The sequence below is a fragment of the Antechinus flavipes genome, chromosome 1 (assembly GCF_016432865.1).
Source record: "Antechinus flavipes isolate AdamAnt ecotype Samford, QLD, Australia chromosome 1, AdamAnt_v2, whole genome shotgun sequence".
NCBI classification, from domain to species: Eukaryota; Metazoa; Chordata; class Mammalia; order Dasyuromorphia; family Dasyuridae; genus Antechinus; species Antechinus flavipes.
In genome coordinates this window covers 150,811,513-150,830,579 of record NC_067398.1, presented here as the reverse complement: position 1 = coordinate 150,830,579, position 19,067 = coordinate 150,811,513, and the positions used below count along the sequence as shown (strand labels likewise).

Genomic DNA, 19,067 nt, shown 5'->3' with positions numbered 1-19,067 from the left:
TGCAGGATGATCTAAATGAGTTTTAGCTATACTTATGATTAAAAGGGAAATAATTTCAAATTCATTTTTTTCTATAGAACTGTTGGTTCTATTGCCTCAAGTTTCATAAGAGCATTGACCAAGTCTTTCTTTTATGGTCCAGATTCTGTCCTGTAGTTCCAATTAGTCAGTCATCTCAGAAGCAGAACTTGAAGCCCAGTCTACCTGTTGAGCTCTCCACCCACCATTCTTCACTTATTCTTGAAAAACGACAAATCACTCAACACCTACTGATTAAAAGACTTATATGCCCAGCACTTGGCACAAAAAAGCATTTACTTCTTTCCATCCATCAATCCATCCATCCATCCATCCAATCACCTCTTTAAAACATTAAAGTTTTTTTTTATGTAGAAGATCTCTTTAGTTCTTTCATATGATGCAGAAAACAAAACCTTATTCAAAAACCCTCTAGATTACTCTACAGAATATTATTTCTTATGTAGTGGTGGATCACGTTACCTACTTTTAAATGATCTTTGACCCTTTTTATGCTTAAGGATTTCAATGATTTTTGATCTTCCCTTATCCATGTTCACGTCTTCTAATCTGCGGACCACCAAGGCAATCTGCTACCTATATAAAGGCTCTTTTGTTGTTGTTAACTCACAAGTTAATATTATGCTTCCCCACAATCTGGAGGTTTAATCAAGCTGCTTTTGATTATGCTGCTTTAATAAAATACTACCTTCACATGGAAAAATTTATATATACTGCATTTTTATGGTCACAAAATATAATACATTTCATGGACACTTTCAAATTTTTTGTTCCAGTTACAGATCCCAGAAACGATACGTCAAAAATTCAGTAAAGAGGGGCAGCTAGGTGGCACAGTGGATAGAGCACCAGCTCTGAAGTCAGGAGAACCTGAGTTCAAATGTGGTCTTAGACACTTAACACTTCCTAGCTGTGTGACTCTGGGCAAGTCACTTAACCACAGTTGCTGCTTCCCTTCTTTCCCTTAGGCTGTAGATGGTGTTATTGCTTCATTTTGCCAAGAAATTCTACTACTATGTGGATAGGACAAAAGCACAATACTTGTATCTAATGCTGAACATAGGCTTCTTCTGTCTTCTATTTTTTTGTTTTTACATCCTCTTTGCAATTTCCTCATTTTTGTGGGTATTTCCTTCCATCTTGATAATTTGTACTTTTTGGTGTTTTAGTGGATCTAGAAAGTACTGTTATAAATCTTCCTTCAATCTTTCTTCCCCTTACAATTTGATAGATTTCATTGAAGATACGTAGGGAAAGAATTGAGTATTTAAATGCCAGCAACACGTGAACAAGGAATTTTTTCTTAAATTTAACTTTCTAGGGGGGATAAAAACCAATACACCAATTTGTAACTTAAAGTCAGTTGCCTTTTTCTTTGCCACAAAGAAGACATATTTTGAAATTAAAGGCTTTGAATATGAGAGAAAAAAGTTCCATATTTCCTTTCCTTCTTGAGAATTCCACCAAGTTGATTCAGTTGGATCAGTATTAGGATCTCTAATCAGGAGAATATATAAAATTTAAAAAATAAACCACACAGCTTTAAAGATCATTAGTTTATTATCTATTCTTCAGGTTTATCTCAGAAACAATCTAATTATATACAAAAATTTGGAATGCTGAATAAATGCTGATTGATAAAAACATTACATAGTTGCTGACATGGAAAAATTTGGGGAAAAAATTACAGCAAATTAATATTAAAGGCTCAATTCTGTGTTACTTATTGCTATGATTGTGTTCAAAAGATGCTCAAGTATATATAACATATATTTGCATACACACACACACATACACACACACACACACACACACACACACACACACACACACACTTCCCCACTCATATTCATTCACATCCACACCCACACTTTTCAAAACTCCAGTCCAAAAAGGTCAGAAAAATATTTACAAAATAAATACAAGGGAAATTTCAAAAATTCTCCACATCATTCAAACCAATTCTTTAATGAGCTGTCACAAAATATGAAGGTATCTTGTGTTTGTGTAAGCAACTTTATATTGAATAAAATTACTTGTTTCATTTTTTAGTTTAAAAAATCCCAGATAAGAAACATGAACCATCATTACTGAAAAATATTAGTTCTGGTTTAAAATTTTCTATCATATATTCATTAAAATGAAATTAAGTATTTAGAGATGATGATCCTCACACGGACTGGATTTTAAACTAATGACTTTACAACTTTCTTAGACTACTTATACCTATAGATTTCTCTTTTTCCAAATGGAAACAATCATCACAACAATTTAATTATATAAAAATCTTTACTTGCTAAGCAAAATGACATTTGATGTTAAGATTGTGAATATTTTGGGAACGAGTTTGGGGTGGGACAATAAATAATAAGGAATCTGTGCAGTTTTTCATCTCATTGCACATTCCTAGTAACAAAAATTGGGGTATTCTATGAATGACTGGTTAAATTGAAATAAAAAGTTTAGAAACCATTAATTTAATACAGAGTAATATATAACTTGTTGTACTTATAGTTTTTAAATCAGTTATATGGCAATGAAAAATTAAACTAAGGCCAGCTCAGCAAAGAATCAGTTCTTCTGGACTTTCGCTCATTATAGGCTACGTAGATGATCAAATTAAATTAGCAGATACAGAAAAAAAAAAAAAACACATATTCTGTGTATTCCCTTTTGAAAGGCAGAATGTGATTTAAGCAATGAAATGTGAAGATATTGCAAATGCCAAAATAAAAGATATCTGAGAATAAAGGAACACTGAGGCTTTTGATACAGAAGTTATGTTTGTCATTCTTTTCTTTAGAGATTACAACACACATACAATAAATGAATTTTATCAAAATACAGCACATTTCTTCTAATATTTCCAAAAAATCAATTCCTATGTAAATATTACTGAAAATCAACTAAAATGAGTTAAAATATACAAAGAGTTGTTAAAGGGTTTCAATTAAAATTTTTAAAACTATACAGTACAATAAGCCATAACAACTTGAAAGAAGTGCAATAATATTTGAGTTCATGTATTTAAAAATTACTGCCTATTTATTTTATTTAATCTAGTAAAGAAGGAACATTACTTTCCAACTCACTTTTCCAAAAAAACAAAGTAGGTTGGTTTTTTTTCACTAACTCTATATAAAAAATCTTCATTACATTTGGGTTGAAGAACAATGTATATCAGTTTAAAATCATCAACTTACATTTCTTAATTAAAAATGAACTGCAATAATTGAATATTGCTCTCACAAAAGGCTAATGATTAGCCTTGATTAAAAACAGTTATTGGTCTTCTATGGCACTTTTCCCTGGTCCAAATAACCATGCATTAATTCTTACCACTGCACATTATTCAATCTCTATTAAATTACAAAGGAGAAATAATAAAATAAAATAGTTCTGGTGAACAAAATTAATAAACATACCAGCAAATATTTTATACAGTAATAAGGAACAAAGGCAGCTGGTGGTAAATCACATTAATATAGTTAGAAACCCTTTAATGACTCTGAAGTGTCTAGTTCACATTTAATGTTACCTGTAGGAACAGCCCTTAATTGAAGATTACAAACAAGTAGGCCTAAAAGACCCATCCCTTTGCTAAATAATTTTCCACAGCAATTCTCCATCACTGTGCCATTGTTTCACAAACTTGCTTTGGTTACCTAGCTCCATGTGTATTATTTCTTTTTAATTTAACAAGGCAATGCAAGGCCAAACAAAATCAAGATGGCTTTCCTAATCCTTCCTGCATCATGCATTCCATGAGAGTTACAGGTAACACGTCTTAAAAACTGGCCAATTCAGTTTCATTTAAAAACAAAAACAAAACAAAAAACCAAACCTCTATAAATAAGCTTAAAATGGAGTACTGATTATAGATCAGATTAAAAAGTACCACCATTTGCACAAAATCAGGGAATTTTTGTGACAAAGAAGAATGTATAGGGATATAGACAATAAGAGGCAAAAAATTTTATGGGACTAAAAAAAATAAAACTTCAATCACCAATAGCAGATGAATAGTCAATGGCTATGGCAAGAACAGATCCTGTAGAGCTCATAAAATGTAATTACAGTCTTTTTATTTAAAAAAAAAACATTACATGTTTTATTGCATTATTCTTTTGGTAGACAAGCATTTTTAAAATTCTCTTTGCTTCCCGACTCTGATAGGAAATAACTTTTATCTAGCCTTGGAAATGAACCCAACCAGCACCACCTTCATCTACCATTCATCTATACAATGTGCACGTAGCAAAAACCAACATTTCAAATCTCTTACCCACATTTACATAAGTGGTTTCAGCAGAAAATATTAATACCAGGTGAGGTGAATAAAAATAAAGGCATAAACAGCTACAGGACAAATAGCCCTGCCATCGGTCCAAAGCTTCCTAACAGCCTTGCACAAAATTTAGTAATGTGTATGAGTTATCAAAAAATAAATCTACAATCTATACAAGAACACAGGTTTGTTCTTGTAATCTTGATTGATATAATGTTTTTAAAAATCTAATGAGATTTATTCACCAGATGATTCTCCAAATAGTTTCCTGTATGTTCCATACAGTGGTTCTTGCCCTCTAACCACAAGATCAGAATTTCATTAATGTACAAATTTTTCACATAATCTTTCAAGTTCCTTTTCATATATAAAAATAGTCTATTCTGTTCCCCCCACAGATGTCTTGCAATGAATCTTGCTGACATTTCCTTTAAGTCCACAGTCTTTATGAAGAAACTTCTCGTACAATGATGAGTTCAACTGTGTTCTGGAAAGTTTTTAGCAAAGATACTGCTTGTCCATGATCAATATTAATAAAACTGTACCCATTAGCCTAAAATGAGAAAGAAAATTAAAAAAAAATACTGCCACAATAAGTTATTTGCATGTATTCTCCTGCTAATAAATAACTGCCAGATGCCTTCTCTTATCAATAAATACTTCTAGATAGTTTATTACAAGAGGAAAAATAATGAATAACAAACTAGAAAACCAACTACTCAGTCACTTTTACACAACATTGATTTTCTAAGGAATTATCTATTATTAGGATTCACCAGAATATTCCCAGTTATTTTTTCAATAAAGATGTATAGTTTTCTGTCCATGTTTCATTTAGAAGCTTATGACTTAGAATATGCTTAGAATGGTGGGACAGGGACAGGAAATATAAAAAGTTATGTGCTTGTTTCTTCCACAGCAGGAAGCAAAAGTAGTTGATCTAGATTTTTCTCTCTGTGTTTGTATTTCCCATTTCCTCCCCTATTATTACTATTTGGTAAAACTGTACAAAGTGTCTTGGCAAAAGGGAACAAACTTCGGCTCTCCCACTGGTGCCAAGGACACATGGGAGCAACAGAAGAATTTCCTAGGCTTTTTTTCTTTTTGGCTTTGTAAATTTACTTATCTTGAGTATTGTCTTGAATACTTTAGAAAAAACAATGGATTTAAGGGAACCCATGCTACTCCTGCCTCCTTATGAGCCCTAATTGTTTCCAACTACCCAGAAGAAAATATCTATATTTAATCACAGCTGGAAAGGGATGGAGGACTTTCTAAGATGTTTGAGTCTTTTTTTTTTTTTAAACTCTGCTCAGCTCTGATTAGACACTATTGGACTTTTAGCAAGGTTACAAATGGACTTAATCCAGCTCAAGTGAACTCTAATCATCATTTCTTTTAAATAGTCTTTAGCCTTTTAGCAAAATCCCAGGAAAAAATTTCAAGCATCTGTTTGTCATATAACTAGTTATATTTTCCAAAGTAAGGCAAAGAATTCCATATTTCAAAATATCAAAATCAGCTAAAATGTTAATAAATATAGGAAATACTTCTTGACTGATTTGGCTTACTAATTATATTGAATGGCTATTTTTAGGCTGATACACACTATGCGACTCATTAAGAATTTTAGGACAAAAACATGAAAAAAATTATAAAAAGAGATATTATAATCACCTGAATAATTTTATCCCCAGGTTGCAATAGTTTTGATGCTGGTCCTTCAGGCTGTACCCTGGTAACAAATATGCCCTTTAATTAAGGAAAAAAAAAAAGAAAAAAGAAAATTTAACTGAAAACATAAATAACAAAGGAATAGCCTTTTCTTTTTCTTGAGTTAATTTTTCTGTTTCCATTTTAACATCAGATATCTTATTATAGTTCTGCTTGTTGTTCATCATTTTTTAGAAAGGTCCAATGACATCATAGGGTGATATCTGGACTCATGTATGAATCGGATTTCAGTGACTTCAAATTGCACAGTCATCAACCTAACACTCTCTTCCTGAGATCTGAAGATGACTGGTGATGACCTGGGATGAAGCAGATGCACCTACCTGCCACCATGTCCTTTTATAGTCACAGATGAGAACTGGGACAGACACCAAAGGTGGGTAACCAGCCCTGAAAAGGCCTAAGTAAGCCCCCCTATCATTGTAGTGATTGGTAACATGGTGATAAAATGGCAAGAGTGAACAGAAGCTGGCCCCAAGTGGCAGTAACCGAGTTCAAGATCTGACTATGGCATACACTAGGCCTAAGTGGTTTCACGTACCAAGTCATTTAATCTTTATGTTCTGGGGAATTCTACATAAATGGAAGGAGTTTTCCCACTAGGAATTCCCTACACTAATTAAATCACTGTAGCTAAAAAGAAAGAAAATGTGCGAGCTGTTTATCTAACTAGAACAGATGTCTCTTCAGAACAGAGTGCGTACCTTATATGCTGTGGTATCTCACAAGGAACCTCATATTCACAGCTGCTCTTTAAATACTTGTAGAACTGAATTGAAGAAACTGGGTTTCTGGGAGAATGTCTCAGCAGCTGCCCACAAATCCCCCATCTGCCTAGCCTCAGAAGCAGGGGGACCCCTGAAAGGCTGAACTTCTCTGTCTTCTCAATGTGGAAGTGACTTGCCAAAGCCATGCCCCTAATTATCAGTAGAACTGAGGTCTTTGGGCACTGATTCACCATTTTTGAGGCAAGGTTACAAATGAGAGATAACAGACTGGATTTTGTCTTTTCCAGAAGGCAGAACTAAGACCAAAGGGTAGAAATTACAAGTGAAGCTGAAGAGCCTAAGGGCAATTCAGAAATTCTTTGAATTCAAATGAACTCCTTTTAATGTTAGAGACAGCAACTTTTCTCAGTCCTTTTTAATGCTCTTTCCTATCAAGATATCTTTCAACTCCTACTTTACAGAGAAGAACAAGGCCTTCTGACATTAATTCTGAGTTGATAAAAATCAACTTAAATCCTTGATAAAAGATTTTACTTACTTATTTCCTTTTTGAAGTGTATCCCTCTTTTTCCTCAGACAATGTTTTTGCCTATTCATGTTCCAATCTATTCTATTTAAAACTTCTTTTCTTTTATTCTGCAGCCCCTTGAGTTACTACCCCAGGCTTTATTGCCAAACTTCTGATGAGTAGTCTTTATTCAATCAATTCATAAGTATTTATTAAGTGCCTACTTCAGGAAGGTGCTAGGGACACAAAGAATGAAATCATCTCCTTCTGCAAGGAACAATTACATGCTCTCAGAAAAGACAAGTATATGTAGAAAAATATAAAATGTAGAGAATAAGAGAAATAATAAGAGAAGTACTCTGGGAAGAAAAGCACTAGCAATCAGAGAATCAGGAAAGCTTTGGGTGGAGGTACAGACTGAAGAACATGGAAGTAATGAGGAGAGGAAACCTGCACAGGAAGAGGGAACAGCAAGTCAAAGGGCAGAAAGGTGGGAGGAAAGTTGTAGTGAACTACTAAGAAAAAGCCAATGGGGCTAAACTCCAGAATGCAGGAATAACGTGCAATAGGGATGGATTTGGGTTGGGGCCACATTATGGGGCCAAATCTGAAGACAATAAAGATGAAGTTATATTTGAAATTAGAGGCCACAGGGAGCCACTGGAAGTGAAAAAGTGGGGCAATGAAATGGTCAGATATCTGCTTAAGGAAAATTTCTTTGGCATCAGGAAGTGTCAAAACGCAAAGCCCACTTGTTCCAGAGCAGATCAGATGAAAATGTAATTGAAAAATAGTTAACAAAATAAATAAAAATACAACAAAGACAATGTTAATATGTGTTTTTTTAAGTCAATGAGCAGCCTATAGGGACTCTTATATATGGTTTGAGGCTTAGAGAAAAGGAGATGTGTGAAATAAAGAGATAAAGTGAAGAACTTACAGGAATATATGAATTCTTTTTCTGTATTTTATTTTCATTATTTCTGTATTTCCCCTATGACCTGTATAATATGTGCAGGCTCATATTTACTTGAGCCTTGGCAGCTACAAACATATTTACTTAACCTGACCTGATGACATTTATCAGTATTTGACATTTAGTGATATTTAGTCTATTAGCTGGACCACTATCTGCTTATTAAGCCTTAAGGCCTGATTTTCCGTTTCCCAGAAATCAGGTGATTTCGGGGAAACAGAAACCTTCCATTCCAATCTCCCCAAATAGTAACAACCAATTAGATGCCTCTCCCTCCCCTTCTCAATGCTCTCTTACTTGTGATGTAATCTCTTGTATAAAAGCTATGTATCTTTACTACTTCTTTAGCCCTCCTACCACGAGCTTTCTCTTTCTTATCTTGTAATGGGATGGCTTATCCTCCGGAGGTTTTTAATAAACAACTTTTTGGCTTTCTACTGAATGATCTCTCAGTAGTCATTTTGTGTAAGGATCTTCTTCATCCCTCGCAGAGATAAGGACTGAACTAAGATGGAGAGAATGGATCAGATGGCAGAGAGATGTTGTGGAGGGACATGACGACTAAATACGTGGGTGAGGAAGGTGTGTCAAGGACAATTTCAAAGTTAGAAACCTGGGAGATGGAAACAATGTTGGGCTTTTGAGAGAGATGGGGATGCTGAGGGAGAGGTGGGTATGGGGTGTGTGGGCAGGACAATTACATCAGTTTGGGACATGCTGAGTTTGGATTTTTTTTCAGCATAGCCAGTTTGAATTGGCCTTATTTCTCATCTTCCAGGTATGCTCAGAAACCTCTGGAACTACTGTCATTTTTTGCACCATAACAGAAATAATCCTCTACTCCTGAGTCCTATTCTTGATTCTGGTAATTAAAGATTTGAGACAAGATGATGGATGAGATAATTTCTTACGTCTTCTCTGACTCAAAATTTTTAGGATTCTATGAATTATTCTGACTCTCTTAATGACTACATTTCCAGTCTACTTCATTGGCTCTTTTTTCTGTCCTTGACTTTTTTCTCTTCCTATTGAGTTCAACTATCCAGATAATTCACCAGTGTGTTACATTCATTAGCCCTATCATCATTTCAAGTTCTAATATCTTTTCTAGATAGTATGCCAGCACCTGAATGTGAACAAGTCTAATACTGAACTTCTTATCCTTTCCCCCAAATCTGTTTACTGCTTGCATGTGCTATAATTTCATATGGATTTTATTATTGTACACTCAATTATCAAGGCTCAAAATCTCAGAATCCAGTCACTATTTCTTCTTCTTTAATTACCTCTTTCGCCAAATCCAATCACCATATCCTGCTAGTTCTGTCCTACAAGTCTTTTATATCTAATTCTCCTTTTCTATTCCCATTGCTCTAATCTAGATGCGTATGACTTATCTATTGCAACAGCTTCCTAATTCCTTTAGTCTCTCCCTTACCTACCTGTCTGTCTGACTGAATCATATTGTAAAAAAGCATTAAGCTTTATAGTTACTCCTTTGTTCTAAAAATCTTCAATGTCTTTTCCATTGCCTGCAGTCTAAAAAATTCAAACTCCTAAGCATATTATTCAAGGCCTCCCATTATTTGGGCCAAATCTCCTTTTCTAGTCTAATCTTCCACTCATATTCCTACTATTTACCCAGTATTTTCAATGATATATGACATTATGCATGCTTTATATTTGGAAAATATGTGTATTTTTACAGTGAAAAAAATATGTGTATATATATATTTTGGGACCTATATTGATCTTATCTATCAAAATTCCACCTATCCATTTAAGGCATAGTTTCATTTGTCCCTGCAGGAACAAATGCAGGAAACCTTCCCTGAGGCTAAAGAGTCCCGTTATAGTCTCTCTTTTTCTATGAGCCTGAGTCATGCTTGTTGTGCTTATTATAATCTGTTTATCATTGTAGTTATTATACGCATATCTCTTCTACTCTAGCTTAAGTTTTTTGGCTTTCTTCTTCTCTTCGACAGTCTAACACAACACAATCCTTTGCATATAACAAGCATTCAAAAACTGCTTAAGAAAATCACTTTCTTTCTTTAAGATTTCAGTTTCTTCATCCAAAGTGAGGTTATAGATTATTTACCCTTGAATGTCCCTAATGCTTTCCAATTTATAGACCTTTTACTCTAAGATTTTAGATTCTAATAAACAATTCTTCTAGGCAATGGTATCAAAACAAATTGTTATAATTCATTATCTGATATATGTAAATTTGGGCAAATATTTAGAAATATTTTTAAAAATTTAAATGTTAAATATTTTTAAAACTCTCATTCCCTTAAAATGAACTTTCCACTAAAATATCAACATTAATAATAATTGCTATTATTATTATTTTGGTGTTATTTAATTTAAAATGTTCTTTATAAAATAAAGATTTGATATGAAAACAAATACCTAAATAAAACCATGGGTAATACTGATGAAATCTAAACCTCTTCCCTGTTAGTTCATACCTTAGAGACATTCTGGTGTAGTAAAAAGTTCACTAGATTTAATAACATAAAACCTGACTTAAAATGCTATCTCTTTAGTATATGTCTGCTATATCTTTAGTATACGTGTCCTTGTAAACAAGTTTCTTAACCTGAATTTCAGTTTCTTTACCTGTAAAACAGTCATATGTTTTGTGAATAGAAGAAACAACTAATCTGGAAGTGGTCATTTAAGCATATAATTTTAAAAATGAGGAATTGGAGACTAAAGATGTTGACTCTCCTAAGGTCACATACATAGTAATTAAAAGAACCAGGATATGATCATAGTTTTTCTGACTCAAAATTCAGAACTCAATTTCATTGTATAATGCTATGCTTATGTAACAACTCATAAAGTTGTTACAAATTTTTAGAGATAATCAAGTCATTAAAAAAAAGAGAGAGAGAGAGAAACATGTATTAGCTGGTGAACATTCACAGGATATTTTGAAAACAAATACAAACACAACTTACATCATCATCAGGTTTGAAAGGATTTCCTCTTCCCCCAACACCTCCTGATATACTAAATCCAAGCTCAGGATCCTTTTCGACTCTTACTCGAATCTGAGTTTGTGGAAATAAAACAAGTTATTATTTTGTTTCTGAGAGTCACATTAAACTTAATACTTACCATCTGAAACACCCTTAATTTCTCTAAATTCCAAATTTAAAATCTGTCTAAAAATTGCAGTTTCTATAAATTCTTTAAAATTAAATAATTAGGTCATTTAAAATAAAACTAAAAAATTAAATAATATGCTGTTAATTAGTTAGTGAGTTAATAGCATTGCTGGGATTATAAAGCATGGCTTCTAATTTTTATATGCTACTTATAGTTCATAAAAATATGCTAAAAATTGATAGTAATCCTATTATATTTTTTATAATTAAAGAACTTAGATTGAAAGCAATAGACTTAAATAAGCATTCACAATATCAGATTTAGAACATGGAAATATACATGCACATGGCCATTCTTTATTTATTATGAAACTAATATGTCATGTGTCGTTATTTATTGTTTTGTGAAATACATACTTAAAGATCCTTAGGTGGTTTTTGAAAAGTAGAGTTCATTTTTTGGATGTGAATGTATGTTTTCAAAGAGCTGGGTGTTTTAAACTTAATAAGCTGATAATTATCTCCATAAACTAGCTATATTAATAAGATGATGAGCTGAACTTCTTTGTTGCCAAAGAATCAACCAAAAAGTCAATAGCATTTTTTTCTGTCCCTGAATTTCCAGTGATACTGATAGCTAACCATCACTTTAGGCTATAACAGAATGACAGAACATTTTTAAAAATTTCATTCTCAGGAATGATATGGCAAACATAATGAAATTCTAAAATCTAAGAAACTGAGCTCTAATATAAATTTTTAAAAAATAGCTATAATGCTCAATATTCTCTTGTTCAATTCATGTTTAGCAGATCAAACGACTGCTATAAGCAGGACAGAACTTAGAAAACATCTGCCTTCTAAGACACAGTGGTCTAAGATTCTAAATTTCCCTAGTAATAAAGGGAAAACAGGAGAAAACTGATTTTACTGAGGAGCTTATGGACTTAAAACAAATTTAACACGTGAAACCATCTTAGCATCCAGACAAAATTACAGTAACTATGCTAATTAGAATCCTATAAGGATTTATTTGCAATAACATTAAAAAGTTATCAATGTCTATTATTCCTATATGAAATACATTAAAGGCTCATTCTAAAACTAGAAAAAAATTTTTTAATTGTTCTTACCTCTTGCTTTGCCAGTTCATGGACTTGTCTAGGAGAACATTGGGACTGTATATATGGAGGCTGGTGGGCCACTTTCAGCATCAAGTAATCAATTAGTTGTTCTCTAGAGGGATGCCTTGCCACAGATGCCTGAGGAGGGGGGTGATGGACTTGACTATAATTTGCCTGAGGCCTGGGAGGCTGGCACATCTGTCCATTACTCAAAGGCATCTAAGGAAAACATGGAAGTGTCTTCAAATGACCAATAATAATGTTTTAATGCATTCTTTGGAATTTTTTCTTAGAATATTTGTCTTTAGTATTATACAAACACAAGATGTCATTTAGTAACACTTTTAGTATAATTTTGAGCATTAAATTATCAAGAAAAAAAGAAAGCTAAATTCTTTTCCCTAGTATCTTAAAATAAAAATATCAACCTCTTAGCTTAAAATAAACACTCAATAAAAACTTGAGTGATTGTTGATTGCAGAAAGGCAAAATTTCTCCCTATGTATATAACTTCTATTAGCTTCCTACTAAGATTAGTTTTATAAGCAGATTTGCCTTAGAATAATTATATTTTCCCATTCAATTAAGTGACATTTTCAAAACACTTGTTTCCCCATCACTGCAAAGGCAGTTTTCAGGCAACCTTTCTAAAAAAACTGCCTTTGTAAGAAATGACAGTCACAATTTATATAGACTAGTTGGAGAAATTCATAATTTTGAAAAAACATCATATAGAGTCTTTGTTAAATATAACTAGTCTTTTCTATATAAGAAGGAACAAAATGGCTTGGCTATTCCTAAGAGATTTAAGGTTTTCTTAATGATTATGAACAGTAATCCCTCTTCCATATGAAAACAAAGCCAGTATAAAAAGTAAAGATAATATAATCAGCCTCTTCCCCTTAAGTTTGTAGAGGTAGACAAAATTTATCATGGAAATCTCGGAGCAGAATGCTCCTTAAAAGTGAATTTCCTTGTCATCTAAAGAGCAAACGTTAATTGGGAAGGTCTATGGAGGTTCAGGTACTATAAAAGGCTAGCTGTCAATTAATATAATAAAGGAAGCCCTTTCCAAAAGGTATTTTTTCTATTCAGCTACATTTATTGTACTATACTTAAGCAATATGGTTCTGAGGTATGAAAGAAAAACTGATATTTTTGTTAAAAGGCCATAAAAAGAATAATACCTTTTTTTAAATCTCCTATTCTCAACTGTGGACATAGGGGAACTTTCTTATATCCATGACTCTTTACTGGCTAGCTCTGATATGCCTACTATAGATTTAATATAATTTATTTGTATTTTTATCCTGTTACTTTACAAATCTTCAGTAGATGACAATTAATTTCTAGTCAAGATTTTTCCTGTAAATATTAGATACTTGACTATTTTTCATATATATATATATATATATATATATATTTATGTATATGATCTTCATTAAATTTCTGTGAGGTAGATGACAAAAAATTTTTTTTTTTTTAAGAGATAGAGTCCTACCTCTCCAAGTTGATTATCCCCTCAGGCTCTGTTGCTAGCTGCCCGATCTACCCAGCCAGTAACCATGGGCCCTGAATGCATGGTACCGGTGTTTCCTGTCTGCTATTTCTTTCTTTTTTTCCCCTGATCTTAGGTTAATTTATATAGGAGACTGTGCAGACCAAGTTATGTCATGAACTTTGAAAGGTTGGAAAAGCCATTACAGGTACCTTCTTTCTCTGATTTTCATTTATCTAAGATCAGGGGGAAAAAAATCCAAAAAAGCAGAGACAAAAAAGTGAAAGGTAGCACATAATCCTTGGCACATAGTGGGCAAGACCATTGCTATTTTCATGTCCCCTACTTCTGGAAAAGAGATTTTCATCTCTTTGCAATATGTACCTTCAGTTCTGATTCAGCAGGTTCATCCATCTTCCCCAGCCCCAATAATAATTCAGCAGACTGAAGAAATAGAATACCTGCACTTATTTTGGATCAAGGAGGGGAAATTTTTCAGAAACAGGCAACACCAAAACTCTATGTAGATTAGGAGCTTCCAGAGGATATTGCAAGTGTTTTGAGGCCTAGATCCTCAGTAGTCAGGACCTCCATTATATTAGCAAAGCATTTGATAAAAGTTTCTCTTGCCATTCCTGTGATTATGATGGAACTATATATATAGTAGGTGATAGTACATTTATGTGGGTATGAAAATGTTTGAATGGCTTCAAATGAAGAATAGTAATTGATGGCTCAATATCACCCTGGGCATGTCTCTGGTAGAAAGCTCCAGAGAACTGTTGGTTCTTTGCTGTCTAACTTTTTTTTTTTAAATAAATGATTGAGATAATGCATAAATGATATATTTATCAAATATGCAGATTATAGACAAAGCTAGGAGAAGATACAATACATGAAATAGTCAGGAAACAAAAAGAGTCTGATAGGTTGGGTAGAACCTACTAATAAAATTTTTATTTTTATTTATTTTATTATAGAGATAAAGTTTAAAGTTATGTTCAAAAACATGTAAGACATGAAGATGTGGTTAGAACATAATTTGACTTGAGAAGACTTGGGGGTTTAAGTGGACTACAAGTTTAATATAAATTTTATTTTAGTATGAAATTAAGAATTTAGGCTGCATGAATTTAGAGAGACATAACTTCTAGAATGAGAGAGGTGATACTTAATAAGTATCCTATTATTTTTAGTTTGGGGGGACCACATTTGAAGAAAGAAATTGGAAAAGTAGAAAGCATGTAGAAGAGGATCAAGACAGTGATATTCTTTAAGATCATATGAGAATCAGATGAAGAAATTGAGACAAAGAGAAGTATTGGGGATACATTAAACTATCTGGCACTAAGAAACAGAACAGTAGACTAGAGTAAATATACATAAATAGTAGTAAATAAATGTAACCTTGGTAATTGTTAATGTTTAAGCTTTTGGGATAAAATGTCTAAGCTTTTGGTAAAAGCTGCTGAGAAAACCAGAAAGCAGTCAAGCAAAAATTAGAAACACCATTTACCAAGATTAGAACAAAATAGATACATGATCTAAAGAGAAATAGCACAAATAAATTAGAGGACTATGGAACATATTACCAATCAGATTACAGATAAGAAGAATTTTTGAATAAACAAGAGACAGGAAGCATTGTGGGATATAAAAAGGATAATTTTAATTAGATTAATATGAAACCATTTTATAACAATAAAATCAGTGTACCAAAGATTAAAAGAATGCAGAAAATTGGAAAAAAAAGTTTTGGTACAGTCAATTTCTTGGATGAAAGCCTCAATCTCAAACATACAGAAAACAGAGTTAAATTTCTAAGGATACAAGTAATTCTCCAATTGATAAATGGTCCAAGAATATGAACAGTTTGTGGAAGAAGAAATAAAAGCTATATACAGTGTATGAAAAAAATATTCTACATTCTTGTTGATTAGAGAAATGCAAATTAAAACAAGCCTGAGATATTACCTCATAACTATCAGATGGGCTAATATGACAGAAAAGAAAAATGTAGGAAGAGAGTGGGAAAATTTAAGACACTGATTCATTTTTGCTGCAGTTGTGAACTGGTCCAACAATTGTGGAGAACAAATCTGCAACTATGCCCAAAGGTCTCTAAACTGTGCATACTCTCTGACCCTGCAATTCCACATTTAGGCCTGTTTCTGTTTCCTAAGGTGATCAGGGGAAAACGAAATGTTTTCTATATGTTCTAAATGTTCTATATGTTTCTATATGTTCTAAAAATATTTAGTTCTTTTGTAATGACAAATAATTGGAAATTGAGGGGATGGTCATTAGTTGGGAAATGGCTGAATAAGCTGCGGTATACAATTGTGAAGGAATAATACTGCATTGTAAGAAATGACATGTAGATTTGTTTTAGAAAGATATGTTAAGATCTACATGAAGTAATGTTAAGATTTACAAAAAGTAACGTAAAGTGAAACAAACAGATCCAAAAAGAATGTTGCATATAGGAAGAGCAATATTGAAGAGTATCTGTGGATGACTAAGCTATTCTGAGTAATAGGATCATTCTTGTCAACTATGAAGGACTTATGTAGGGAAATGTTATCCTATTTCCAGAGAAAAGAACTGATATATGGAGATTTCTGTTATGTGGTTTCATATATATCCATATATATATATAACCATAGTCCTTCAAGGGAAGGAGGAAGATAACCCAAAAAATCAAAATGTAACCAAAAAAGAAAATAATTAAATAAAATTTTGAATGAAAAAATCAAGATATGAAAGAAGATGGATGACAGAATTCAATTATAATAAAAAATATTAGAGGAAAAAAAGCATAAAAATACACCTGAACATCTATACTGGCTGGTTACAAAACTATTCTCAAAATGAATGCTAACTGATTTCACATAAAATACATCAAATTGTTGTTATATTATGATTATTAGTAATAATTATACAATAGTGTATAATGTAATAAATCCAAGCAAGATTTGCCCTAGAAATATTACTATTTATACCACTAAAACATATCCAAATCAATCTAGATACTTGGAAGTATAATAAGTATAAACCTCAAATTTACTCATGATAATTACAAAGTCTATAAATTAAGGTAACAATAATACTGAAATATCTTAAATCTCATTTCATAGGATCAGAGATTCATCTAGTCCAGCTTCCTCATTACATCAACGGGATGTAGCTTCCCAGAGAGATAAAATGTTTTCAAGGTAATATAAATCAAGTAAAGAGTAAAGCTAAGATTCAAACCTACTTCCTTTGATTAATCTTACCAGTCTTCACTACATCAAGCAGCTACTGGAACACTTATCTAATTAGAAATGTAAAGTAGAACTCTATTCAAGGGGATTTTAGCTCCTTAAGTATGAAAAGGATTTCATCAAGACACAAGCTCCAAATACATTATCCTGCTCCAAAGAAATTATTTGTTTCTATCATATCTTAAAATAAAATCTTTGTAGACACTGGGAAGTAGCACTGTAGTAAAATCAAAATCTTACTTTAATTTTTCAATTATGGAAGATATGTACACTATTTAGAAAGTCTCAAATAATTTCAATGTCAAATTCTACATTATTTTTATGGTTTATAACCTAAAAATTATAAACTTATCTCTTTTATTTTCTGAACACCTACTTTCTTCAAGCTGTCTGGAGGAAGATCTTTGTGACTATGTGTAGCAGACGAGTAGTTCTGCTGTCCTGAAAGGAATACATCATCTTGGCATGGATCTCCAGGACTATCGCATGTCTGGGGATGCTTGAAATGAGGGAGGAGGGGAAATAAAAAAAAATTAAAACAAATGTGCCTTAAAAATGTTAAAGCAATAAGATGATTCTGAAGCAAAAGTTAGGAAAGGGTGGGTGATTAATTAATACTTCTACACCAATAAAGTTATCACTATACTTCCAAAATTACATGTCAAGATTTATTCTAACAAAGAATACCTGTACAGTGAACAGGTATATATAGAGAGAGATTAAAACATTTCTTCATAATATTCTTTTTGGTTTGAATGATTTGGTGAATGACTAGTTGAAAAATTTGAATAATTTATATCCTATTAAAGTAAGTAATCTTATAAACTTTTTTTAGGGAGGACAGAGTGTTTTCCACAATAGTCTAGCATTTAATTATTTCCATATAACAATAACAACAAAATATGCATAATAACAGAATTTTTAAAGAATTCTGACCTAGATAATTCTGAAGATACATAACTATTTAATATACACATATATGTGGTTTTCAGGTAAGTGAATAGATTCTGATGTTCTTTCAAGACACTTAGCATGTGGTGGCAGAGGTTTAGGAAACTCTGTTTTAGAATTTTCATTTCCTCCTCTATTTCCCCCCATATTTGCAAGCTTTAGTCACTGGCAAACATTTCTGGTCAAAGCAATTAAGAAACAGTGAGTTCTATTCAAGATAGAATGAATCCAGGAAGCAAGAGTTACTATGATGGAAGGTGGAGACAAAAATCCATTAGGAAGAGAAAAGTCATAAAGGAAATGCTGGATCCATCCTCGCGTAGAGGCTGAGGGGTCAATCCCTTAAAAGTGGGATAAAGGAAAGATTAAGAAAAGATTATATTAGACATGAGAGAAGTTCTTTCAAAAACTTTTGTTTGCAGATCTCAAATTCTTGTTATGCTAGCTGTTTGAAGGTTGATAAAGAGAAAATTAAAACAGAGCTCAGTTTATGTGTCTCTGTCCTTATTCCAACTCAGGACAGCCAAGAATAATGGGTTAGAGACAATGAGGATGGGTACCAAGGACTATGATTTTTTTCATAGTATATAAGATTTATCTTATCTAGTCTCATTAAATAATATCCAAAAACTGCTAGGAATTTTAAACATTCATCTATTAATTCTCAAAAACCCTGGGTTCTAAGTTGTATTTAATTAATAATTTCTTAATTATCTAAGTGTGACTCATTATGCTTTTCTTAGATTATCTGTGACCTCTGCCTCTCTTCACTGTTAGGTATACTCCTGGAAAGTACATAGGGAATAAAAATAAATTTTAAAATTAGAAGACAAATT

General features: G+C 32.5%; 1 protein-coding gene and 1 long non-coding RNA gene across 11 annotated transcripts in view; one reads left to right on the top strand and one right to left on the bottom strand.

Moving 5' to 3' along the window:
• Positions 1-1,979: 1,979 nt before the first annotated feature.
• Positions 1,980-19,067, bottom strand: part of ERBIN (erbb2 interacting protein) — a 169,924-nt gene continuing 152,836 nt past the window's right edge. For 4 of the 10 annotated variants that reach the window (XM_051991400.1, XM_051991426.1, XM_051991408.1 and 1 more), the window contains 5 exons: positions 17,657-17,779; positions 12,526-12,735; positions 11,243-11,335; positions 6,005-6,079; positions 1,980-4,880 (listed from right to left, as the gene is read on the bottom strand). In XM_051991400.1, the coding sequence (XP_051847360.1) occupies positions 4,773-4,880; positions 6,005-6,079; positions 11,243-11,335; positions 12,526-12,735; positions 17,657-17,779 (609 nt within the window). In that variant the 3' untranslated portion in view covers positions 1,980-4,772. The remainder of the gene's footprint in view (positions 4,881-6,004; positions 6,080-11,242; positions 11,336-12,525; positions 12,736-17,656; positions 17,780-19,067) is intronic. The other 6 variants (XM_051991412.1, XM_051991440.1, XM_051991418.1 and 3 more) reach the window with 2 other exon arrangements.
• LOC127558265 (uncharacterized) lies at positions 8,222-17,823 on the top strand. The gene is made up of 3 exons (XR_007952746.1): positions 8,222-8,855; positions 17,152-17,229; positions 17,667-17,823. It is a non-coding gene; the product is annotated as an uncharacterized LOC127558265 (long non-coding RNA).